General features: G+C 43.1%; 1 protein-coding gene across 1 annotated transcript; it reads right to left on the reverse strand.

Moving 5' to 3' along the window:
• Nucleotides 1–13,909: 13,909 nt before the first annotated feature.
• LOC135230510 (serine/threonine-protein kinase MARK2-like) lies at nt 13,910–16,373 on the reverse strand. The gene is made up of 2 exons (XM_064279863.1): nt 14,417–16,373; nt 13,910–14,188 (listed from the first exon to the last, which is right to left on the reverse strand). Exons 1-2 carry the CDS (start codon nt 16,364–16,366, stop codon nt 13,910–13,912), a joined length of 2,229 nt encoding a protein of 742 aa, XP_064135933.1. The 5' UTR covers nt 16,367–16,373.
• Nucleotides 16,374–26,111: the final 9,738 nt, after the last annotated feature.

A 26,111-nucleotide genomic window follows, 5' to 3' on the forward strand; every position in this document is an offset into this window, starting at 1 on the left:
TTAAGTTTTTATTTGCGTGTTTCTAGTTGCCGTTGAGTAGATAACAACTCACAGCAACCCCAAAAGTGCAAAGTAGAACTGCTTCACGGGGTTTTCAAGGTTGTGACCTTTCAGAAGCAGTTACGAGGACTTACTTTGGAGATGCCACTAGGTGCGTTTGAACTACTAACCTTTTGGCTAGTCTTTCATGGCTTAACAATTTGTGCCACCCAGGGGCCTAGTTTTTATTTAGTCATCAGTTTTTACCACTTTGAATCCTGTGTTGGGACCCATTGGCCCTAAGCTAAGTAAGACATGACCCACGTCCAAGATGATGCAGAGGCCTCTCGGCCATTTCTTCTGAGGAGGAGGCCCATGTGTGAGACTACCAAATGCTCGAAAACCTCTGCAAAGGTACCTTCACCAAGGTGAAGTTGGCCAAACCTATCCTCACTGGGAATAAGGTAAGATCATTAGGGAGCCCCCGCAACCTCCTGCAGCATCCACAGACTATCCTGAGAGGTAAAAATTATGAAGTCTTTCAATGATACCTTTTCTTTATTCTGCCCTAGAACTGTTCCAGGGAAAAGAGTACGACGGACGTCCAAGTGGATATGTGGAGCCTGGGAGTCATGTTGTATTTGTTGGTGAGTGGATCGCTGCCTTTTGTTGGAAATACCTTCACGGAGCTGTGGGAGTGTTTTCTGTGAAATTGTTTGAAGTCATCAAGAATGAGAACACACTCCATATACTGTTGGAATAAGTAAGTGGAAGGGAGGTTTCTCATCATGCAAGGGCTCATGGCAGGATGAGGGAAAAAGGGGCTCAAGCCACCAAATTCTGCCAGATAGTGTCCGTGGTGTAGGACTGTCATAACAAGTGTATGGTTCAGAGGGACCTGAAAACAGGAAACCTGGTATTGGATAAGAAAATGAACAGCAAACTTTCAGGTCTTGATCTTGGAAATGAATTCAGCCCGGGCAACAAGCTGTAAACATCCTCTGGCAGTCTCCCTTCCTTTATTCTGCCATAGAACTCTTCAGGGAGAAAAGTATGACAGACCCCCCAGTGGATGTGTTGAGCCTGGGAGTCATCTTGTATTTGTGGGTGGGTGGATCTTTGCCTCTTGTTGGAAATACCTTCATGATGCTATGGCAGGATGTAGTGAAGGGACTTTCCCCCACATATATCTCTGTAGTATGAACACCTGCTGAGCAAAATTTTCATTCATGACCCCAGTGAGAGAGGTACTTTAGAGGCAATTCTGACACATCCGTGGATGATGGTGGGTCATGAAGAACAAAAGCTGTATGTGGAACCACTCCCAGATTTCAGTGACGCCCAGTGGATTGAGGTTATTTGCTACACATGGCAAGAGATTCAGTGCTTATGGATGTTGCCAAAGTACAGTGTTGTGATAGTCACCTATCTGCTCCTGGGTCATAAGACACCTGAGACAGAGGGCCATAGCAGCCTGCAGTGGATCTTCATCCCATGGTGTACAGTGTACCCTCTTGTGTTAACCCAAGCAGAGGAGGTACAGCGAGCCTACCATTCCGACACATCTAGTGCTGCTATAATTTCCAGAAGTGGATGGCTTTAACAAAGAGAAATTTTTTTTTTCATGGTATAGTAGACTAAAAGTCCAAATTCAGGGTGTCAGCTCCAGGAGAAGGCTTTCTTTCTCTGTCAGTCATCTCATCAATTTTCCCCTGATAGAGGAGCATCTCAGGTGCAGGGACACTGGGTCCAAAGGATGCGCTTCGCTCCTGTTGCTGCTTTATTGGTGGCGTGAGGTCCCCAAATCTCCGCTTGCTTCCCTTTCCTTTTTATCTCTTGAGACATAAGAGGTGGTACAGACCACACCCCAGGGTAACTTCTTTTACATTGGATCTGGGACGTGACCTGGGTAAGGGTGGCGTTACCATCCTATCCTAATCTTGTTTAAGATAAAATTACAATCCCAGAATAGAGGAGGAGCACAGGATACGGGGAATCATGACCCAGCTAATGCGATACACACATTTTGCGGGGAGGATATAATTTATTCCATGAGGCCTACCTAAGATTCCTCCTGCAATTATGCCAAAAAATAAGTGGCCTGAGGAGGACCAGGAGTCAGGGCAGAAGAGGAGTAGCACAACAACACACCTGTCAGCTCTCTACCCATCCTGGAGAGAAAGAAGGCCAGTCCTGTGCCCTGTGTGGACAGCAACGTCTCCACCAACAAACAGGAAAGTGGGAATTCGACACCTTTAGTGAAGACCAGCCTTGGGCAGGGCAACATCCACAATGCTTTGGATAGTCTATCTGACTCAGTTTCAGGGGCCTCCATGGCATCTGCTTGTACCTCAGTCTCCCTAGCCCAGTCCTACCTGCAACACGAATCCAGGACAGACTCGGTGCAGCCCAACCAGGACTCTGGAGTGTGCTCCAGGGTGAGCAACAGTGACGTGGTACAGTTTAGAACATCTTCCCAGTGTGTCTGTGAGGCTTCCTCTTCATCCCACACCATCAGCAGCAGCGGTGGAGCCCAGAGGGAACTGGTTTCCTCCAGGGAGTGTCAAAACTAAGCTCCTTGCATGTGGACAAGCTGCAAGAGATTGTTGACCAGCCGAGTTTGCCTCAGATTGTGAGCCCAGCCTCTCCCTGTGTCAGCAGCCAGGGATGGCAGGGTTCCACTGAGATTTATTCAGTTTTATTTGCAGAAATACATGTCTTGTTTTGCCAGCTCAGCCTCACATTTTCTAACTCACTGTAAGTGGCTAGAAGGAAAAGGAAGAGGTATTGGGAATGATGTAGAAATTGATAATGGGGGTCCATTGATTCAGCTGGAGAATAAATTGGGAAAATGACTTTGGACAGCCTTAAGTGATTGGAACTCAATATATGAAACGCCCCCGCATCACTTTGGCAAGCTCTTGCTCTTTCTTAAGCTGCACTATATATTTTTCACAATATAAATCCTGTCAGCAATGTCTGCCCTTAGAAGTATTGGCCTATTTTCCTACTAATTGTAATGCTCTCTCTCCCCCACCAGTACAAGCCCTTTTACTGAGGCAAAAATGAATCCCACTAAGTGATCAAGGGCAGTGTTCACTAATCAGTGTATGCAAGGAAGACAATGTACATGGTATAAATTAGGTGGCCCAAAGCATGTCTGAAAAAATCAGGAACTGCAACTAGCTTTGAAGTTCTTCCCTAATCTAATCTTCTCATACTGTCAAAACACAAGGTTTTTTTTATTTTTGATAATAGTCAATATTTGTATGTTGTAGAGCAATTATAAATCTGGCCATGCCCACAGTAGTCAGTCATGGCTGCTGGGGGCTTATAGCAAAGAAATTTCATATGGAAAATGGATTTAATCCCATGGAGCTATCTAAGCACTCTTCATATGCGAGATTGTAACCAAATTGACAACTGCCTGCATCCAGTGTGTGCTAAGCCTACAAAATCCATTAATACAGAAATATTTGTTGGAAATTGATGCCGGATGTTACTCTCCTGGGGAATTCTTAAAAAAATATAGATATCCCAACGTACAGGAGACAGAGTCAACCATGAAAATCTGAGAAGCAGAGTCAACTTGGGCAAAATTTATTGGCATGCTACCTCCAAGGCTACTAAAGTTATATAAACGAGTGTGCTAGAAAAATTTCTCCTCGGGTGGAGACGATAGGGCAGGTGGTCTCCCACTGAAAACATTAAACAGGTACAGAAAAGGATCCAATGTATAATAGAATTGATGCCTATTCTTGAAATACTTAGGCCCGCTTGAAAGTATTCCGTGTTGAGTTTCACATGGTCCAGGATCTAATTTGATGGCTAAACTACAGATTTTTTCACAAGGAAGAATATATATATATATATATTATTTTTTAATCAGCCCAAATTTGCCTATGACGTTAGCCAGAGCACTGCACAAGATGATCAGTCTAACTGTGTTTAGCTTGCTGTGCTAACCTAATTTTAGTACAGAGTCCATAACTGCCCTCTCCTGGCTGACCTTTTCCTGAAACCACACATGTGACCCTAGTTCCTTAACCACTGACATCTATTAGCAATATCCAGAGGCTAGTCTCACATTAATATGTGCACAATGATGGGCTGAACCCATGACCTATCTGTTGACCCAGGTACTGAAAACACGGCAGAGAATTCCCAGCTTTTTTTGGCTATAAGATTAATGTGCTCCTACAAAAAAAAAAAAAAAATTTTCTTTTTTTTTTTTTGCTAAGACCACCTGGAATTTTGGTAAGCTACAGAAAGTCACCTGTAGAGGGAGATAGAAAACACAGGCACTAGAAAGAGCCTAGAGAAAAACCAGTTGCCATCCAGGGTATTCAGACCATGGCAACCCTAAGTGTGTCAGAGTACAACTGTGTTCCGGAGGGTTTTCAATGGCTGATTCTTAGGGAGATTCTTAGATATGACACCAAAATGTGAGCAACAAAAGAAAATATAGGTCAGTTGGAATTCAACAAAATGAAAACCGTTTGTGCATCAAAGAGCATGATCAAGAAAGTGAAAACCTACAGAATGGAAGAAAATTTTGGAAACTATCTGGGAAATAAGGGTACAATATCCAAAATACGTATAATATCTATACAGCTCATGACAGTCTCCAACAAAAAGGACAAACAACCCAATTTAAAAATGGGCAGAGAGCTCTTGTTCCCAGATCCTCCCATTTCAATTCCCTTGCCTCCTCCCAGAGGCACCTAAGGTGCTGTGACCCTGGCCCCAGGAGTCACTGCTCTTCTCCTTGCCCACCCTTCGGCCCCGCCCACTGTGCCCCACCCCACCCCATCCCCTTCGGCCTCCGTGGCCCCTCCCCCCGGGACACACTTAGGCAGCTTCTCAGGAGGAGGTGAGTGTGCCCCAGGACTTGCTCTGGAAGCGGAGCTGCCACTGCCTAGCCGCTCTGCTCCAGGAATGGTGCCTGAGGGCTCCCTGCGATTCAGGTCCAGTAACTCCTGTCTGCTTCTGAACGGTCTCTTCCTTCCCCTGCCCCTCAGTTCCTGTCTAAGGTTGCCTTTTATGCTCAGGGCTCGGAGCTTGTGGCAAATATACTGGTTTCACTTGTTTTTCAGGTCTTTGTTGTAAAGAGGGCTGGATAGAAGCATCTTCCTAGTCTGCCCTCTTAGCTCCACCCCCTAAGGTTTCTTTTTAATTTCTTGATAATGTCTGTTTTTGCCTTAGAACGTGTTTACTTCTTAAAGATTATGTTTACCTTTTTTATTGTTGTGAAATTATACAAACCATTTGCAATTCAGCATCTTCACGTACACAGTTCAGTGACACCAGTTATATCAATCATGTTGTGCAACTGTCACCAATATCCATTGCCAAATTTTCTGTCCTATAAACACAAACTCAATGCTTCCTAAACAGTGATGGACAAAATTTGTAACTTGCACGTAATCCAATTTTTATCTTGTTGTTTATGCTTTTTCTGTCATATGTAAATACCCATTGCCAAATCCCTCTAATTTCTTCTATTTAAGAATCTTATGACTTTAGTTGTTATCTTTAGTTAGTTGACTGATCATTTTGAGTTATTTGTATGATGTGAGGTAGAAGTTGAGCTTCCTTTTCTTGCATGTGGAAATCCAGTTTTCTTTGTGCCATTTGTTGAAGAGACTCTTTTCTCATTGAATGGATTTGGTGTCCTTGTTGAAAATGAATTGACCAGATATGCTTGGGTTTATTCGTAGAGTTTGAATTCCATTCTGTTGGTCTGTATGTCTATTCACATGCCGATAGCACACAGTTTGGATTACTGCAGCTTTGCAATTGTTTTGAAGTTGAGAAGTGTGAGTCATGTGACTTTGATCCGTGTGTTTGAAGATTATTTTGGATTCAGGGCCTCTAGCAAATCAAGGTGAACTTGAGGTTTGGCTTTTCCATTGGTGTAAAAATGGGTTTTAGAATTTTCATCGGGATTACACGGACTCTGCAGATAGATTTGGTAGAATTGCCGTTTTGACAATATTAAGTCCTCCATTGCATGAAACCGGTATTCCTTTCCGTTTATTTAGGTCTTCTTGAATTTCTTTCAGCAGTATTTTGTAGTTTTCAGTGTATAAGCTTTTGACTGCTAAGTTCAATTTATTCGTCAGTATTTTCTTTTTTAGATGCTATTGGAAAAAGAGTGATGTTCTAGATTTCCGTTTTAATACGATTGTTTTGTTTTTTTGAGTGTATTTCCCTTGAAATTTGTTTCTTAGTTTTGTAGATACACATCTCTCATGAAGTTTTGAAACTTTTCAGTTATCCTTTCTTCAGGTATGATTTTTGTCACTTTCTCCCCCTCTTCTCCTTTGGGGGTAGCAGTGCTGGTTGTGTGGATTGTGTCTAGCAGATCTCATAGGCTTTGTTTACTTGTTTTTATTTTTTTTTTTTTGCTCTTGAGACTCAGTAATTTCAATATCCCTTTTTTCAAATTTATTGATAGTTTCTTCTTCTTTCTGAAATGTTTGCATTCTCTAGTAAATTTTTATTTCAGTGGTTGCACTATTGAGCTGCTGAATTTTTGTTGGTTTCTTTTTATGTTATCTCTTTATTAATGGCTTTCTTTCTTTATTAATAGCCTCATTTTCTTTCATAGTTTTCCTGATTTCCTTTAGATATTTCTCCATGTTTGGTTTTGGCTCTTTAGGCATATTTAAGACAGTCGTTTTGAAGTCTTTGTCTAGTAAGTCTGATGTGTGGACTGGAACGTTTTCTGTCAGTTTATTTTGTTCCTTTCAGTGGAACAAATTTTCTTTTTCTTGTATGCGTTGTAATATTTTTTTTTTAAGTGGACATTTTAATATTATAAAGTGGTAACCTGGAAATCAGATTATGCACCTTTCCCTTTTAATGTTTTTAAATTAAATTCTTGAAGGTTATTTTACTGTATTTGTTTAGTGACTTTTTGGAATGAATGTATTCCTGTTTATAGGTGGTCACTGAAACATCTGTTGTTTAGCTTGTGTTCAGCTAGAGTTTTCTTTTCACACTTTACGTTTATCACTGCACACTCTTCTTGCTTGCGTGGTTTCTGGGGAGGTCTGGTGAATTCTAATCCTCGTTCCTTTATAGCTATAGTGTTTTTGTTTCCTCTTGTTTATGTAAGTTTTTCCTCTTTGTGTAATTATCTGCACTTTCAATATCCTATTCCCAGATTTAGATGTTTTGGTATTTATCCTGCTTAGTGTTCTATGGGCTCCTCGATCTGTGATTTGGTGTCTGGCAACAGTTTTAGATAATACTGTGCCATTAAAACTTTAAATATTTCCTGTGTTCCTTTTTCTCTTCTGCTTCTGGTATTCCCTCTATGCATATGTTAGACTTTTTGGGATTGTCCCCCATTTCTTATTCTCTTTCACTCTTTTTTCTTTTCAATTTGACAAGTTTCCACTGACAAATGTTCAACCTTACTGATTCTTTGCTTAAACATGTGCAACCTACTGATAAGCCAATCGGTGCCGTTTTTCATTTGTGTTACTGTGTTTTTCATTTCTGATTTTTTTTGAGTATTTCTTTGAGTTTCAGTCTGTTCATTTTCATTACCCTTTTATTGTTGCATGTTGTCCACTTTTTACCCAGAGCCCTTATCATATTATCATAGCTATTTTAATTTCCTGGTCTAATATTTCTAACAAAGGTGCCATATCTGAGCCTTGTCCTGTTGTTTACCCAGTCTCTTCAGTCTGTGTGTGTTTCCACGTTTTTGTCAAGCCTATGCTTGATGAGGACTTCCTGGTGGCATAGTGGTTAAGTGCTACGGGTGCTAACTAATGCGTTGGCTATTCGAATCCGCCAAGCTCTCCTTGAAATCTCTATTGGGCAGTTCTGCTCTGTCCTATAGGGTACTATGTGTCGGAATCAACTCGACGGCACTGGGTTTTCTTTTTTTTTTTTTTGTGTGTATGTTCGATGAGGACTGAAGGTAGGCAGTTTTCCCCCTATGTGGCATGTTAGATGGTGTTTGGTATTTTCCCTTCCTCAAGTCTATTAGGCTCTAAAAATTGGAAGTTGGTTAGGTTGGTTGAAAGGGTGGTAGAACCATTTCCTTTAAGGGTAGACGGTTGTCAAGAACAAAGTAGTGTTTGCAGTTGGTTACTTTTTTTTTCCAACTGGAATTATGAGAGACTTTTTCTTACAGTTTGACAGTGAAAACCTAGTGAGTCTCCTTTATGAGAAATTCCCCGAAGTGTGAAGGTACCATAAGGCTAGGCCCTGTGAAATTTCTATCTCTCAGTTTCCAGGGATTAGTCAGTTAGCAATGAAGTAAGGAGCCCTAGTGGCATAATAGTTAAGCACATGGCTGCTAACCAACAGGGTGTTGATTAAAACCAGCCAGCAACTCCATAGAAGAAAATACTTGGCTGTTTGCTTCCATAACGTTTCCAGCCTAGAGAATCCTATGGGGGTGTTCTACTCTGTCACATTGCACTGCTATGAGTTGGAATCAACTCATCGGCACCTAATAACATATGATTCTAGGTCAGGAGGTGGAAGTAACGGTGGTGGCATTCTCTGTTCCCAGTAAGCAGGGATTCTTTGTAGTAGTGCATGTGTATCTCCAGCTTCTGGGATAGCAGATTGCTCTGTGAGTTCAGATCTGTGACAGAGCTAAGAAGAGTTGTTTCTTTTCAGGTTTTTCTTATTGTGAGCATGCAAGGGACATCCAAGTTCCTTTTATAGTGGAATGGAAAATGGAAATTCCCATCTAGTGTTTTTAGAGTGATTTTGAAATGAGAGGAGCTAAAAATACATAGAAAAAAGAAAGAAACAAAAAATCAAAACAAAACCCACAAATACTTCTCCTAGTCTGTGCAGATTGGCTCTGTGCTGGGGCACTCCTGAAACACTTATAGAGTGAGAAAAAGTGTAGGTCTTTCTCGGGTAGTTTCTGAACAGAAATTTTGCTCTAGGTATTTGTAGCCTGCTAAATTTCCCCAAACACACAGTTGCTTTTGAATATCCTGATTTTCCAAAGAAGTACTTCCCATTTTTGGCTTTTAGGCCTTAGGCTATCTATCGTATGTTTTGAGCATACTGTTTAGCCTGAGCCCTCTATGGGCTGTTAGTTCCTCTTGCAATCTTTCCTTATAAATGCCTGCCACCTTAGCAGCCTGGGTCGTAAGTTAGGTCAAAGAGACAAGGTCCTTGCATTAGTCCTTCAGGCATCCCCCAGAAAGATTAGAAGAGACACACACAATGATTTTCTGTACTCTAACTGGAGCCAGGAACAGGGTCCCACCCTGGGATCAGAAGCAAGTGCTGCTACTATAAGATGACCACTGAGTTGGGGAAGAGATGGGGCAAGGGCAAGAAAAGAGACCACAAAGTTGCCTTACCTTTTTGAAGCCATCTTTTCCTTGATTCAGCATTTGCTGTGTTGATGTCAACTGTTGACTCTTTTCAGGATACTCACAGGGTAGCAACACCTTCTAGGTTTCTTTTCCCCCTTTGGTGGGGTGAGAGCTTCATATAACCTATCTCAGCGTCTTGCTGAACTTACCCACTTGATTGATTTTAACATTGCCCTTTGGTAGGGCTCTGAATGAGAGACCGGAACTCAGTAGGCCAGAATCCAAACGTGGCCACTTTCAGAACCAGGATCACTGACAAGATCCAGCAGAGCTCTTCCAACCTCCACAGACTAACCCCCAAAATAAAACTGATTTTTGTCACTTTTTCATTTTCTTATTTTGTATTTTTTTTCTAGTTTTTATATGCTTTTTCTCATCTTTTTCTCCTTTAATTAAGTTTTTATTTGCATGTTACTAGTTGCTGTTGAGTAGATAACAGTTCGCAGCAACACCAAACGTGCAAAGTAGAACTGTTTCACAGGGTTTTGAAGGTTGTGACCTTTCAGAGTCAGTTACGAGGCCTTACTTTGGAGATGCCACTGGGTGGGTTTGAACTACTAACCTTTTGGCTTGTCATCCAGGGCTTAACAATTTGTGCCACCCAGGGGCCTAGTTTTTATTTAGTCATCAGTTTTTACCACTTTGAATCCTGTGTTGGGACCCATTGGCCCTAAGCTAAGTAAGACTTGACCCAAGTCCGAGATGATGCAGAGGCCTCTCGGCCATTTCTTCTGAGGAGGAGACCCATGTGTAAGACTACCAAAGGCTCGAAAACCTCTGCAAAGGTACCTTCACCAACGTGAAGTTGGCTAAAGCTCTCCTCACTGGGAATAAGGTAAGATCATTAGGGAGCCCCCGCAACCTCCTGCAGCATCCACAGACTATCCTGAGAGGTTAAAATTATGAAGGCTTTCATTCATACCTTTTCTTTATTCTGCCCTAGAACTCTTCCAGGGAGAAGAGTACGACGGACTTCCCAGTGGATGTGTGGAGCCTGGGAGTCATCTTGTATTTGTTGGTGAGTGAATCCCTGCCTTTTGGTGGAAATGCCTTCATGGAGCTGTGGGAGTGTTTACTGTGAAATTGTTTGAAGTCATCAAGAATGAGAACACACTCCACATAGTGATGGAATAAGTAAGTGGAGGGGAGGTGTTTCATCATGCAAGGGCTCATGGCAGGATGAGGGACAAAGGGGCTCAAGCCACCAAATTCTGCCAGATAGTGTCTGCGGTGCAGGATTGTCATCACAAGTGTATGGTTCAGAGGGGCCTGAAAAGAGAAAACCTACTATTAGATAAGAAAATGAGCAGCAAACTTTCAGGTCTTGACCTTGGAAATGAATTCAGCCTGGGCAACAAGCTGTATACCTCCTGTGGCTGTTTCCCTTCCTTTATTCTGCCATAGAACTCTTCAGGGAGAAAAGTATGACAGACCCCCCCTAGTGGATGTGTTGAGCCTGGGAGTCATTTTGTATTTGTTGGTAGGTGGATCCCTGCCTTTTGTTGGAAATACCTTCATGATACTATGGCAGGAGGTAGTGAAGGGACTTTCCGTTCCATATGACTATGCAGTATGAATACCTGCTGAGCAAAATTTTCATTCATGACCCTAGTGAGAGAGGTATTTCAGAGGCAATTCTGACACATCCGTGAATGATGGTGGGTCATGAAGAACAAAAGCTGTATGTGGAGCCACACCCAGATTACAGTGACCGTCAGTGGATTGAGGTGATGTGTTACACATGGTGAGAGATTCAGTGCTTATTGATGATGCCAAATTACAGTGTTGTGATAGTCATCTATCTGCTCCTGGTCGTAAAACACCTGAGACAGAGGGCCATAGCAGCCTGCAGTGGATCTTCATCCCATGGTGTACAGTGTACCCTCTTGTGCTAACCCAAGCAGAGGAGGTAGAGCGAGGCTGCCATTCTAGCTCTCTTAGTCTTCTAGCGCTGCTGTAATAGAAATACCACAAGTGGATGGCTTTAACAAAGAGAAATTAATTTCTTCACAATATAGTAGGCTGAAAGTCCAAATTCAGGGTGTCAGCTCCAGGGGAAGGCTTTCTTTCTCTGTTGGTCTTCTCATCAATTTTCCCCTGATAGAGGAGCATCTCAGGTGCAGGGACACCAGGTCCAAAGCATGAGCTTCGCTCCTGTTGCTGCTTTATTAGGGGTATGAGGTCCCCAACTCTCTGCTTGCTTCCCTTTCATCTCTTGAGACATAAGGGGTGGTACAGACCACACCCCAGGGTAACTGCTTTTACATTGGATGAGGGGTGTGACCTGGGTAAGGATAGCGTTACCATCCCATCCTAATCCTCTTTAACATAAAATTACAATCTCAGAATGGAGGACCGTCACAAGATACAGGGAATCATAACCCAGCTAAAGTGATGCACACTTTTTGGGGGGGACATAATTTAGTCCATGAGGCGTACCTAAAATTCCTCTTGCAATTATGCAAAAAAATATGTGGCCTGAGGAGGACCAGGGGTCAGGGCAGAAGAGCAGAAGCATAAGAACAACCCACCCTGGAGAGAAAGAAGGCCAGTCCTGTGCCCTCTGTGAACAGCAACGTTTTCACAAACAAACACGGAATTGACCATTCCAGAAATTAAGGGAAGACCACCTTGGCCAGGGCAACATCCACAATGCTTTGGACAGTCTATCTGATTCAGGATCAGGGGCCTCCATGGCATCTACCTGTACCTCAGTCTCTCCACCCCAGTCCTACATATACCACGAATCCAGGACAGACTCGGTGCAGCCCAACCAGGACTCTGGAGTGTGCTCCAGGGTGAGCAACAGTGACGTGCTGCAGTTTAGAACATCTTCCCAGTGTGTCTGTGAGGCTTCCTCCTCATCCCACACCATGAGCAGCAGTGGTGGAGCTCAGAAGGAACTGGTTTCCTCCAGGGAGTGTGAAAACTAAGCTCTCTGCATGCTGAGAAGCTGCAAGAGATTCCTGACCAGCTGAGTTTGCCTCAGATTGTGAGCCCAGCCTCTCCCTCTGTCAGCAGCGAGGGATGGCAGGGGGCCACTGAGATTTGTTCAGTGTTATTTGCAGGATTACATGTCTTGGTTTGCCAGCTCAGCGCCACATATTTCTAACTCAGTACAAATAGTAAGAAGGAAAAGGAGGAGATATTGGGAATGATGTAGAATTTGGTAATGGGGGTCCATCCATTTAGCAGGACAATAAATTGAGAAATGACTCTGGACAGGCTTAAGTGATTGGAACTCAGTATTTGGAGCGCCCCCGCATCACTTTGGCAAGCTCTTGCTCTTTCTTAAGCTGCACTACATATTTTTCACAATGTAAATCCTGTCAACCATAGGCCCTTAGAAGTATTGACCTATTTTCCTACTAATTATAATGCTCTCTCTCCCCCACCAGTACAAGCCCTTTTCCTGAGGCAGAAATGAATCCCACTAACTAAGTGATCAAGGGCAGTGGTCACTCATCAGTACATGCAAGGAAGGTAAAGTATATGGTATAAATTAGGTGGACCAAAGCATGTCTCAAAAAATCAGGAACTACAACTAGCTTGGAAGTTCTTCCCTAATGTAACCTTCTCACACTGTCAAAACACAAGTTTCTTTTTTTTTTTTTTAAATAACACTCAGTATTTTGTATGTCCTATAGGAATTGTAATTGTGGCTGTGCCCCCAGTAATCAGGCATGGCTGCTGGGGGGTTATAGCAAAGCAATTTCTTATGGAAAATGGATTTAATCCCATGGAGCTATCTAAGCACTCTTCACGTGGGAGAGTCTAACCAAATTGACAACTACCTGCTTCCAGTGTGTGCTAGGCCTACCAAAACCATTAATACGGAAATATTTGTTGGAAACTGATACCCAGTGTTAAAAAATATAGACATGTCACTGTACAGGAGACAGAGCCAACCATGAAAAGCTGAGAAGCAAGGTCAATTTGGGCAAAATTTATTGGCATGCCACCTCCAAGGCTACTAAAGTTCTATAAATGGGTGTGCTAGAAAAATTTCTCCTAGGGTGGAGACGATAGGGCAGGTGGTCTCCCTCTGAAAACAATAAACAGGTTCAGAAAAGGATCCAATGTATAATAGAATTGATGCCTATTCTTGAAATACTTAGGCCCACTTGAAAGTCTTCCATGTTGAGTTTCGCATGGCCCAGGATCTAATTTGATGGCTAAACTCCAGATTTTTCCCCAAGGAAGAACATATGATGTCATTCCACAACTCGCCTGGTCTTCGGTCATTAGTGTTCAGTCAGTGAATGTATTCTTGAGATGGTCTCTAAATTCAGGTGGGACAAGCTCAAGGTCATACTTTGGCTCTTGTGGACTTGGTCTGATTTTCTTCAGCTTCAAGATGTTTCAGAAATAGACTGGAGGCCTTTCTTTCAAGTCATCTGTGTGTGGAGTTAAACCGACAACTTTCTGGTTTGCTGTTCAGTGCATCCCAAGGGACTCCAGAGAGATCTCGATGGCCGTGTTAGTGAATCAAGTGGCTTTCCCTATTACAAGCTTTCCTTTGTCTGTCTGAACGGATGAATTTGGGAGTGTTTGTTTTGTTTTCATGAATTCTTTGCTTCATGTTTGCTGCAGCGGATCTGTAGGAATCTGAGAGCAAAGACGAGGTGGAAGTGCTTAAACCTGGAGAGGCCAAGCTGTTGTCGCTGAAGTTTACGTGGAGGAACCAGCTCCATGGAGCCCAACGAGATGATGTGGAAGATCTGCCAAGTGTGCGATGCCAACAGCTGCGAGTGGGATGTCTCCCGGGCATATGTGTTGCTGTGCACACGTGACGTGTAGGCCAAGAGGACTTTGTGCAGTGGAGGATGAAGGTATGCACACTGCCTTGATGATTGCTCAACAGGGTTCAAGTGAAGTGAATTTCGGGCACCTTTTTTAGGTGGGTTTTCCAAACATTGCCTTCAAAATTACAGAGGAGCTTAAACCTTGGAACTCCTGTTTTCTCTCAGGCAGCTGCTGCCCCCATTTTAAAGTGCAAGGTCACTGGTGATTTTTGAGACAATGTTATTGAAGGCCTCAGAGGTCCCTGAAATTCTCTTCACTTTTACCCCATTGAGAGTCCTCCGAGGCAGGGTGCACACCTCCATCCTCCACTGAGTGAAGTCCTGTTGTCCTGGTGTGCCATTCATACACAGCAGTGTGTATTTGTGTGTGAGATCCCAGTCACAGCCATTGGCATCCAACACTTGACAGATCTCCTGCAGCATCTCGTCGGGCTCCAAGGAACTGGTGATCTTCATCCTCCAGGTAAATTTGAGAGAGCGTGGTTTGGCCTGTTGAGGTTTGATCATTTGTGCAGCTTTGCTGTCCGATGCTTTGTGGTCCTTTTTGTCATATGTAAAACAAAGGCATCTTCTCATGAGCTTAAAGAACCTCCCAGTGGCCCGCTTCCAGCCCTGGCTGCTGACAGAGGAAGAGGCTGGACTCACAGTCTGGGGCAAACTCGGCTGGTCAGGTAACTCATGCACCTGCTCCTCAGAGGAAGAGGCTAGACTCACAGTCTGGGGCAAACTCGGCTGGTCAGGTAACTCAAGCACGTGCTCCTCATTTGCGGAGCTTAGATTTGACATTCCTTGGGTAAAACTGGTTTTCTCCGGGGCCCCGGCACTCTCGTTGATGGTGTAGGCTGAGGAGGAAGGCACAGAAACACACTGGGGTGGTGTGATGGGCTGTGGCACCTCACTGTTTCTCCCCTTGGCATACAGGTCAGAGTCCTGGTTGGGCTGTGCCCAGGCTGTGGTAGATTGCTGCCGCAGGTGGGCCAGGGCCAGGGAGAATGATGGAGAAGTAGACACCATGGAGGTCCCCATCCCTCCCTCAGAGAGAGTGTTCAAAGCATCGCGGATGTAGTAACCAAAGGTGGGAATGGTGGGCTCGGTGTAACTACGCTGTTTGGGTTTAGGACAGACGGTAGGAGGCACTTCATGGGATGAGGAAGGAGTGTGGCTATCGGTGCAATGGGCTTCAGCCTGGGGTTCCAGGGTGCTGGTGTGGCTGTCAATCTCATATGTGTCGTGACGCAGGATCAGATAGGTGGCGTTCGCATCATTGTAATTGTGGTTCAACAGTGAGTCATGAATGTCTTCCTGCACGTAACCCGTGTTCACCGTCACCTCAGTGTGCCAGTGGTTATCGTAGTCTGGGAGTGGCTGCACACAGAGCTTTTGTTTTTCTTCATGGCTCACCTTCATCCATGGATGTGCCAGGATGTCCTCTAACGTGGCTCTCTTTCTTGGGTCACGAATGAAAATTTTACTGAGCAGGTGTTGACACTGGCTAGACATGTGGAAGGGAACGTGATATTGTCCCTGCAGCACCTGCTCTCGCAGCTTCGTCAAGGTCTTCCCACGAAAAGGCAGAGATCCAGTTACCATGAAGTATAGGATGACTCCCAGGCTCCACACATCCACTGGGGGTCCGTCATACTTTTCTCCCTGAAGGAGTTCTGGGGCAGAATAAGGGGGAGTGCCACAGAAGGTATCCAGCTTGCTCCCTGGGGTGAATTCAGTTCCTAAACCAAAGTCTGCAAGTTTGATGTTCATTCGCTTGTCCAATAGTAGGTTTTCTGTTTTCAGATCCCTATGAACAATACTCTTGTCGTGGCAGTACTTCACCGCTGACACTATTTGTTGGAATTTCGTTTGGGCCTCTTTTTCGCTCATGAAGTCATGATTCACTAGGTGGTAAAAGAGGTCCCTTCCACTTGCATACTCCATGACTATATAGAGGGCGTGCTCATTCTCTATGACTTCAAACAGCTTTACAATATTTGGATGATGGAGATCCTTCATAATTTCTATCTCTCTGTATAGTCTGTGGAGGTCGGAGGACGTGTGCTGGATCTTGTCAATTATTTTAATGGCTACCTCTTGGCCGGTGATGATGTGCTGGGCCAGCTTGACCTTGGCAGATGCCCCCTTGCCGATGGTTCTGAGGAGGTGGTAGCGTCCCACATGAGTTTCCTCCACAGCAGAGAAGGCTAAGTGGCTCTGCAGCATGTTGGCTATGGTGCGAAGGCGTAGCGGGCTTTGGGATAAGAGGTGCCCTGGTGGTAGGATTAAAAACTTAAAAACCCAAAACCCTAAAAAGTGGTGACTAAAAACTTAATGAAATATGGAAAAAATGAGAAAAAGTTAAAATATAATCAAAAAGGTAAAATGAGAAAAGAGGAAGTAAAATTTTAAAAACTGATAAAAATAAGATAAATTGTATATATAAACAAAACAAGAAATCAATGAGAAAGATTCAAAAAAGGAATAAATAACATGAGGATAAGAAAAAATACAAAATAAAACAATAATAGTAAGATGATAAAAAAATTAACAAGTACATAGAAAAAAAGAAAAATTGAGGATGTAAAGGAAGAATAAAATGAAAAACGAATGAATGCAAATGAGGAAAAACAAAGAGAAAATAAGAATAGCTGGCGAGGAAATAGAAAAACCACAATTTAAAGAGAAAACAAGCCAAGTTTGGTCACGATGTCTCAGGTCACTGAAGGAGCTTCCTGAGCCAGAAAGACCACAAACCTAGGTTTCCAGGGACTTATATAGGGGCTTGGAGTTCCAAAGAATTGGCTCCTTATGAGGTCACCACAAGAAATGGACCAATAAAAACGGGGGGTAATTGACTGTGCTTTTTGCTCTCAGGGATTCTTTACTCATTTTTTTTAGAAGAAAAATGTGTGTGTGTGTGTGTGTGTGTGTGTAGAGCGAGAATTCCACAGAGCTTTTCTTTCCTTTTTATTGATCTTCATGTTATTTTTTTTATTGTGTTGCAAATATACATAATAAAACACGCCATTTCAACAATTTCTACATGTGCATTTGTTACATTGCTTATATTCAAGCTGTGCAAGCATTTCACGGTTTATGTTCCAAATCATTCCACTACCTTTCACATAAACTCAATGATCCTAATCAAAAACTCTTCCTTCCCCCTCCCTGTCACCCCTGGTAACCACTAATAAGCTTTGTTTTGTGTATATTTGCTTCTGCCCTATAAGTGAGATCAGAATGCATCTCTCCTTTTCTGACTGACTGACTTTTCTCAGCTTGGTGTTTTCAGGCTTCATCCATGTTGTCGTATGCATCAAGACTTCATTTTTGGGAGTGTGTGTAATATTCCATTGGAAGTCCCTGGCTTGCACCAACAGTTAATTGCTCATCTACTAGTTTGGGGGTTCAAACCCACCCAGAGACTTCTCAGAAGACAGGCCCGGTGATCTGCTTTTGAAAGGTCAGAGCCTTGAAAACCTTGTGGAGCAGTTCTACTCCATTGTGTGTACGTACCAAAGTTTGTGTATCCATTCACCTGCTGATGGACATTTTGGCTGTGTTCATCTTTTGCTTCTTGTGAAAAGTGCTGCAGTGAACAGTTGTATATAGATTTCCGCTTGCGTTCCTGCCTTGCATAGTGGCTGTTGTTGTTATTAGATGCTGTCGAGTTGATTCTGACTCATAGCGACCCTAGGTACAACACAACAAAACACTTCTGGGTCCTGCCCCATCATCAGAATTGTTGCTGTGTTTGAGCCCACTGTTGCAGCCACTGTGTCAGTCTGTCTTGTCAAGGTCTTCCTCTTTCTCCCTAACCCTCTACTTCACTAAGTGTCTTAGTTACCTAGTGCTGCTATAAGTGCAATACCACAAGTGGATGGCTTTAACAAAGAGAAATTTATTCTCTCCCAGTCTACGAGGCTAGAAGTCCAAACTCAGGGTGCCAACTCCCAGGGAATTCTTTCTATCTTTGTTGTTTCTGGGAGAAGGTCCTTGTCATGAATCATTTTCTCCTGGCCTAGGAGCTTCTCAGCACAGTGACCGTAGGTCCAAAGAATGTGCTCTGCTCCTGGCACATCTTTCTTGGTGGCATGAGGTACTTATATCTCTCTGATTACATTTCTCTCCTTTTATCTCTTGGAAGATAAAAGGTGATAGAGGTCACACCCCAGGGAACCTCCCCTTCCATCGGATCTGGGCTGTGACTTTCGTAAACGCGTTTCATCCCTTTCTATTCAATCCATGACATTCCACCTTGTTGTTGTTGTTGCTAGGTGCCATCGAGTCGGTTCTGACTCATAGTGACCCTATGCACAACAGAGCGAAACACTGCCCGGTCCTGCGCTATCCTTACAATCGTAGTTATACTGGAGCTTATTGTTGCAGCCACTGTGTCAATCCACCTCATTGAGGGTCTTCCTCTTTTCCGGTGACCCTGTACTCTGCCAAGCATGATGTCCTTCTGCAGGTACTGATTGCTCCTGACAACGTGTCCAAAGTATGTAAGATGCAGTCTCACCATCCTTGCCTCTAAGGAGCATTCTGCTGCACTTCTTCCAAGACAGATTTGTTCGTTCTTTTGGAGGTCCATGGTATATTCAGTATTCTTCGCCAACACCACAATTCAAAGGTGTCAGTTCTACTTTGGTCTTCCTTATTCATTGTCCAGCTTTCACACGTGTATGATGTGATTGAAAATACCATGGCTTGGGTCAGGCACATCTTAGTCTTCAGGTGACATCTTTGCTCTTCAACACTTTGAAGAGGTCCTTTGCAGCAGATTTGCCCAATGCAACGCGTCTTATGATTTCTTGACTGCTGCTTCCATGGGTGTTGATTGTGGATCCAAGTAAAATGAAATCCTTGACAACTTCACTCTTTTCTTCGTTTGTCATGATGTTGCTCATCAGTCCAGTTGTGAGAATTTTTGTTTTCTTTATGTTGAGGTGTAATCCATACTGAAGGCTGTGGTCTTTGATCTTCATCTGTAAGTGCTTCAAGTCCTCTTCACTTTCAGCAAGCAAGGTTGTGTCATCTGCATAACGCTAGTTGTTAATGAGTCTTTCTCCAATCCTGATGCCCCATTCTTCTTCATATAGTCCAGCTTCTCGTATTATTTGCTCAGCATGCAGATTGAATAGGTATGGTGAAAGAATACAACCCTGATGCACACCTTTCTTTACTTTAAACCAATTAGTATCCCCTTGTTCTGTCCAAAGAACTGCCTGTTGATCTATGTAAAGGTTCCTCAAGAGCACAATTAAGCGTTCTGGAATTCCCATTCTTTGTGTTATCCATAGTTTGTTATGATCCACACAGTCGAATGCCTTTGCATAGTCAATAAAACACAGGTACACATCCTTCAGGTATTCTCTGCTTTCAGCCAGGATCCCTCTGACAGCAGCAATGATATCCCTGATTCCACATCCTCTTCTGAAACCTGCCTGAGTTTCTGGCAGTTCCCTGTCGACATACTGCTGTAGCCGTTTTTGAATGATCTTCAGCAAAATTTTCCTTGTATGTGATATTAACGATATTCTATAACTTCCACATTCGGTTGGATCACCTTTCTTTGGAATAGGCATAAATATGGATCTCTTCCAGTCAGTTGGCCAGGAAGCTGTCTTCCATATTTCTTGGCATAGACGAGTGAGCACGTCCAGCGCTACATCTGTTTGTTGAAACATCTCAACTGATATTCCATCAATTCCTGGAGCCTCGTTTTTCGCCAGTGCTTTCAGAGCGGCTTGGACTTCTTCCTTCAGTACCATCGGTTCCTGATCATATGCCACCTCTTGAAATGGTTGAATATCAACTAACTCTTTTTGGTATAATGACTCTGTGTATTCCTTCCATCTTCTTTTGATGCTTCCTGCATCGTTTAATATTTTCCCCATGGAATCCTTCACTATTGCAACTCGAGGTTTGAATTTTTTCTTCAATCCTTTCAGCTTGAGAAATGCCAAGCGTGTTCTTCCCTTTTGGTTTTCCATCTGCAGCTCCTTGTACATGTCATTATAATACTTTGTCTTCTCAGCTGCCCTTTGAAATCTTCTGGTCAGTTCTTTTACTTCATCAATTCTTCCTTTTGCTTTAGCTGTTCGACGCTCAAGAGCAAGGTTCAGAGTCTCCTCTGACATCCATCTTGGTCTTTGTTTCCTGTCTTTTCAATGACGTCTTGCTTTCTTCATGGATGATGTCCTTGATGTCATTCCACAACTCATCTGGTCTGCGGTCACTAGTGTTCAATGCATCAAACCTATTCTTGAGATGGTCTCTAAATTCAGGTGGGGTATATTCAAAGTCATATTTTGGGTCTTGTGGACTTGCTCTGATTTTCTTCAGTTTCAGCTTGAACTTGCATATGAGCAATGGATGGTCTGTTCCCCAGTCGGCCCCTGGCCTTGTTCTGGCTGATGATATTGAGCTTTTCCATCATCTCTTTCCACAGATGTAGTCAGTTTGATTTCTGTGTGTTCCATCTGGTGAGGTCCATGTGTGTAGTCACTGTATATGTTGGTGAAAGAAGGTATTTGTAATGAAGAAGTCATTGGTCTTGCAAAATTCTGTCATTTGATCTCCAGCACTGTTTCTATCACCAAAGCCATATTTTCCAACTACTGATCCTTCTTCTTTGTTTCCAGCTTTCGCATTCCAACCGGCAGTAATTTTCAATGCATCTTGATTGCATGTTAGATCAATTTCAGACTGTAGCAGCTGATAAAAATCTTCTCTTTCTTCATCTTTGGCCCTAGTGTTTGGTGCGTAAATTTGAATAATAGTCGTATTAACTGGTCTTCCTTGTAGGCGTATGGATATTATCCTATCACTGACAGCGTTGTGCTTCAGGATAAATCTTGAAATATCCTTTTTGTTGATGAATGCAACACCATTTCTCTTCGAGTTGTCATTCCCAACATAGTAGACTATATGATTGTCCGATTCAAAATGGCCAATACCAGTGCATTTCAGCTCACTAATGCCTAGGATATCAATGTTTATGCGTTCCATTTCATTTTTGCCAATTTCCAATTTTCCTAGATTCATACTTCATACATTCCAGGTTCCAATTATTAATGGATGTTTGCAGGTGTTTCTTCTCATTTTGAGTCGTGCCACATCAGCAGATGAAGGTCCCAAAAGCTTTATTCCATCCACGTCATTAAGGTCGACTCTACTTTGAGGAGGCAGCTCTTCCCCAGTGATCTTTTGAGTGCCTTCCAACCTGAGGGGCTCATTTTCAGGCAGTATATCAGACAGTGTTCCAGTGCTATTCCTAAGGTTTTCACTGGCTAATGCTTTTCAGAAGTAGACTGCCGGGTCCTTGTTCCTAGTCTGTCTTAGTCTGGAAGCTCAGCTGAAACCTGTCCTCCATGGGCAACCCTGCTGGTATCTGAATACCAGTGGCATAGCTTCCAGCATCACAACAACAGAAAAGCCCCTACAGTATGACAAACTGCCAGACACGTGGGGGTTCCAGCTGTAGACCCCCAAAATTCATGTCCTTGCCACATGTAAAACACTTTCACCCCCTTATATCATCCCAAAAGCCTTAACTCCAAGTCCAAATTCTTTCCTGTTGCATAATTTCTCTTCATCTGTGAAATCTAGAAGTTTTTTTGCTTTCAAAGTAGAATAATGGAACAGGCACAAGGTAAACCTTTCTATTAGAAATGGTAGAAATTGGAGGGAACGAGGAGATGGGGTCATTACCAACAATTTACATTACCTCTCAAGGGTCGAAAATAACCCTCTGTTCTGAGAGACCATCTGGGTAATGGCCCTGCCCTCCAGATACGAAGTGTTGGCTACAATCTCTGAATTCTGGCTGGAGTCCCCTAGGGCTTGAACTTCAGCTCTACCTCCCAGGCCCACGGGAACGGCAACTCTGTTCCATCAGCTTTGGGCAGCCCCATTCTCCTAGTCCATCTGAGTGGCGACTCTATCCACTCGGCCTTAGCAAACCCCATTCTTCTGCCCTTTGAGCATGGCAGCCCTGCCCCGTCAGCTTTGGTCAGTGAATCTGGCCCAATCCTTTAGCAAAATATTACTTTCATGTGATGTTAGTGACACTGTTGGATAAATTCCACATTCTGTTGGATCACCATTCTTTAGAATGGGCACATATATCTCTTCCAGTTTGTTGGCCAGTTAGCCAACATCCAAATTTCTTGCCATAGATGCGTGAGTACTTCCATTGCTGCATGCATTTGTTGAAACATCTCAACTGGTGCTTAATTCCTAGAGCCGTGTTTTTCACCAATGTCTTCAGTGTAGCCTATGTTTGAGGCCATTGTTGATGCCACTGTGTCAATCCATCTTGTTGAGGCTCTTCCTCTGTTCTGCTGACCTTGTCCTTTACCAAACATAATATCCAGGAGGATTGGTCCCTCTTGGTAACCCGTCCAAAGTAAGTGAGGCGAAATTTTCCCATCCACCGTCTAAGGAGCATTCTGGCCATACTTCTTGTAAGATCTATTTGTTTATTTCAGCAGTCGATGGTATATTATTCAATATTCTTTGCCAACACTATCATTTAGGTGTCTGTAAAGACTCTAACGATCCCTGGTGGTGCAGTAGTTAAGCACTCAGCTGCTAAGGAAAAGGTCAGTGGTTTGAACCCACCAGCCCCTCCGTGGAATAAAGACGTGGCAGTGTGTTTCCATAAAGATGAAAGCCTCAGAAACCCTGTGGGGGCAGTTTTCTGTCTGTAATGTCACTATGAGTTGGAATTGATAGCTATGGGTAAAGACTTTTACTCTGTGAGATTAAGGTGAGAGTAAGAGATGAAGCAAGCTCAGATTTTGGCCAGTCCAAATGGAAGTCCAAAGCCAAGCCACCCCTGCCAAAGCAATGTGTGGGAAAGGAACCCAAGACTGTGTCGAGTTTGGATTTGGGTGAGGATCTGGAGTCTGACCTGAAATTAGATTCTGCAGGCATGGAGGCACAACTACTAGAGTGAGGGCATGTGGAGTTCAATTTATTAATGGAGTATTAGCTCATGCCTGTCTCACAGTGGGTGTAGTGGGTCCCCGAACCCATACTGTAGTGATTTCCCCAGATCCAGAATGCGTAATTGGAATAGTCATGCTCAGCAACTGGCAGAAGCCACATGCTGGCTCCCTGACACATGGAGCGAGGGATATTATGGTACGAAAGTCTAAGTAGAAGCCATTAGAACTGCCCCTACCTAGGAATATAGGAAAGCAAAAGCAATGCTGCATTCCTGGAGGGATTGGAGAGATTACTGCCACCATCAAGGATTTGAAGAATGCATGGGTATTGATTCCCACCACATCCGTATTGAACTGGCCTGTTTGTCTCGTGAAAAAACAAATGGATCTTAGAGAATGACAGTGGATTATTGAAAACTTAACCAGGTGGAGACTGCAATTGCAGCTGCTGTTCCAGATGTGGTTTCATTGCCTTAGCAAATGAATATATCTCCTGGTATCTCGTATGGACCTGTTGATGTGTGTAATGCCTTTTTCTCCATACCTGTTTCAAAGGACCTCCAGAAGCCATAAGCCTTCAGCTGGCAAGGCCAGCAGTACACCTTTACTCTTCTGCCTCGGTGGTGTATCAACTCTCCAGTCTCATGTCATTTCAGCCTGAAGGGATCTCATTACCACCAAGCAAGAAGAGAGAGAAGAGGACTGCCTACTTTGGACACAGGGTCCCTGCACTGAGAAGCTCCTGGACCCAGGGTAAGACTGATGACAAGGACTTTCCTGAAGAGCCTTCCCTTGGAGCTTGTGCCTGAATTTAGCCTTCTAGCCTCCTAAACTGTGAGAGAATAAATTTCTTTTTGTTAAAGACATTTTCTTGTGGCATTTTTGTTGTAGCAGTGCTAGATATCTATGGCAAAATTCAAAGCCAACCTTCTTTGAGTAGAATATTTACACAGCTACAGGTCTCCTGTTGCTGTATTTATCATCTATCCTTGTTAAAAAGTTGCGGTGCTATTAAATTTTTTTGCTAAATTTTTAAACACAAATAAAAATGTTAATCTTGGAAATTTGCTGTAATTCCATTGGCATGTATATTTTATTACCACAGCAATTCTGAGACTCAAAATATTTTTTATCGTACTAGCTTTATGTGTAGTATTTGGGGGAAGAATTAAGAGAACAGAGAATTTAGAAATGGGTAATCCAAAGCATGAGATCGCAAACACTGTCATGAACTGGGGTTTGAGTCATAAGACAGAAAAAGAAACAGTGAATGAATATTCACGTTCTCTTCTCCTCCTGCAGGAAGTCTGACATTGGCCTGCATCTTGCCACATCCATCTTGACCTGTCTGTGTGTTCAGTACTTCACATTCTAACCAGAATATCCTTGCAAAAATAAATCAAATGACTCCCGTGTTTACAATCCTTTCATGAATTCTCATTAGTTTTAGGAGAAGTTTCAAATTCTGAATGCAGCCTATTCAGTCTTCCATTATCTGGCGCCTAAAACTTCAGTTATTACTTTCCCTGTTTCACTCTCTGGACTGCAATCATAAGGAAACTGCAAATACCCTGTCATCTCTACTGTTCCATTCATCCTAAATTGTCCCTCTCCAGCCCCGACTGCTAACTAGATTTTACCAATCTTTCAGGTCTCTGATCAAATGTAACTTCTTCAGAAAGTATACTTCCGGGCCATTACTGTTCTTCCTCACGGCATCTGGGATTCTCTTTATACTCCTTCTCACATGTCAATTATTTGTGCAACAATATAGAGGTTTTCAGTGGTATATAGGGCTAACGTGTCTACAGATGCATTGTCATAGGCCCGTTTGTGATCTACACACAGCTTGTTGCCTCAGCATTCATTAATCCCTCCTAGCTACCTGCCCACCCAAGTTCTCACATGGCCATTCTTATCTTGTCACATGGTCTCTCGACAGTTGTAGCCTCCACCCTCCCTGAGGACTCCAAATGCATATCTCTAGACAGGATCACTCCAGATTGTTAGATTCTCCACATGGAAGTTTAATAGATACATCAAGTTTGACATGTTCAAAATCCTAATCCTTGTTTTTATTGTTAGATCTCATTGAGTCAATTGTGACTCATAGCGATCCTGTGTACAACAGAGTGAAACACTGCCTGGTCCTGCACCATCCTCACAATCATTGTTATGCCGGAGCCCATTGTTGCAGCCACTGCGTCAATCCATCTCGTTGGGGGTCTTCCACTTTTTCGATGACCCTCTTGTTGACCAAGGTTGATATCTTTCTCCAGGGACTGATCCCTCATGATAACATGTCAAAAGAAAGTGAGACCAAACCTGGACATTATTTCTTGGAATGAGCATTCTGGCTGTACTTGTTCCAAGACAGATTTGTTTGTTCCACCAGTACTCATGGCATATTCAATATTCTTTGCTGATACCGTAATTCAAAGTTATCAATTCTTTGGTCTTCCGTAGGCATTGTCCAGCTCTCTCATGCATGTGAGGTACTTGAAAACAGCATGGCTTGGTAAGGTGCACCTTAGTTGTTAAAGTGATAGCTTTGCCTTTTAGCACTTTAAAGAGGTCTTTTGCAGTAGGTTTGCCCGATGCAATACGTCATCTGATTTTTTTTAATTTTTTTTTGTGCTTTAAGTGAAAGTTTAGAAATCAAGTCAGTGTCTCATACAAAAATTTATACATACTTTGCTATATACTCCTAATTGCTCTCCTACTAATAAAACAACACACCCCTTCCCTCCATTCTCTCTTTTCGTGTCCATTCAGCCAGCTTCTGACCCCCTCTGCCCTCCCATCTCCCCTGCATACAGGAGATGCCAACATAGTCTCATGTGTCCTCTTGATCCGAGAAGCTTCTTCACCAGTATCATTTTCCATCCCATATTCCAGTCTAATCCCTGTCTGAAGAGTTGGCTTTGAGAATGGTTCCTGTTTTGGGCTAATAGAAGGTCTGGGGACTGTAGCCTCTGGGGTCCTTCTAGTCCCATTCTGACAATTAAGTC

This window comes from Loxodonta africana, chromosome 3, assembly GCF_030014295.1.
Source record: "Loxodonta africana isolate mLoxAfr1 chromosome 3, mLoxAfr1.hap2, whole genome shotgun sequence".
Taxonomy (NCBI): domain Eukaryota; kingdom Metazoa; phylum Chordata; class Mammalia; order Proboscidea; family Elephantidae; genus Loxodonta; species Loxodonta africana.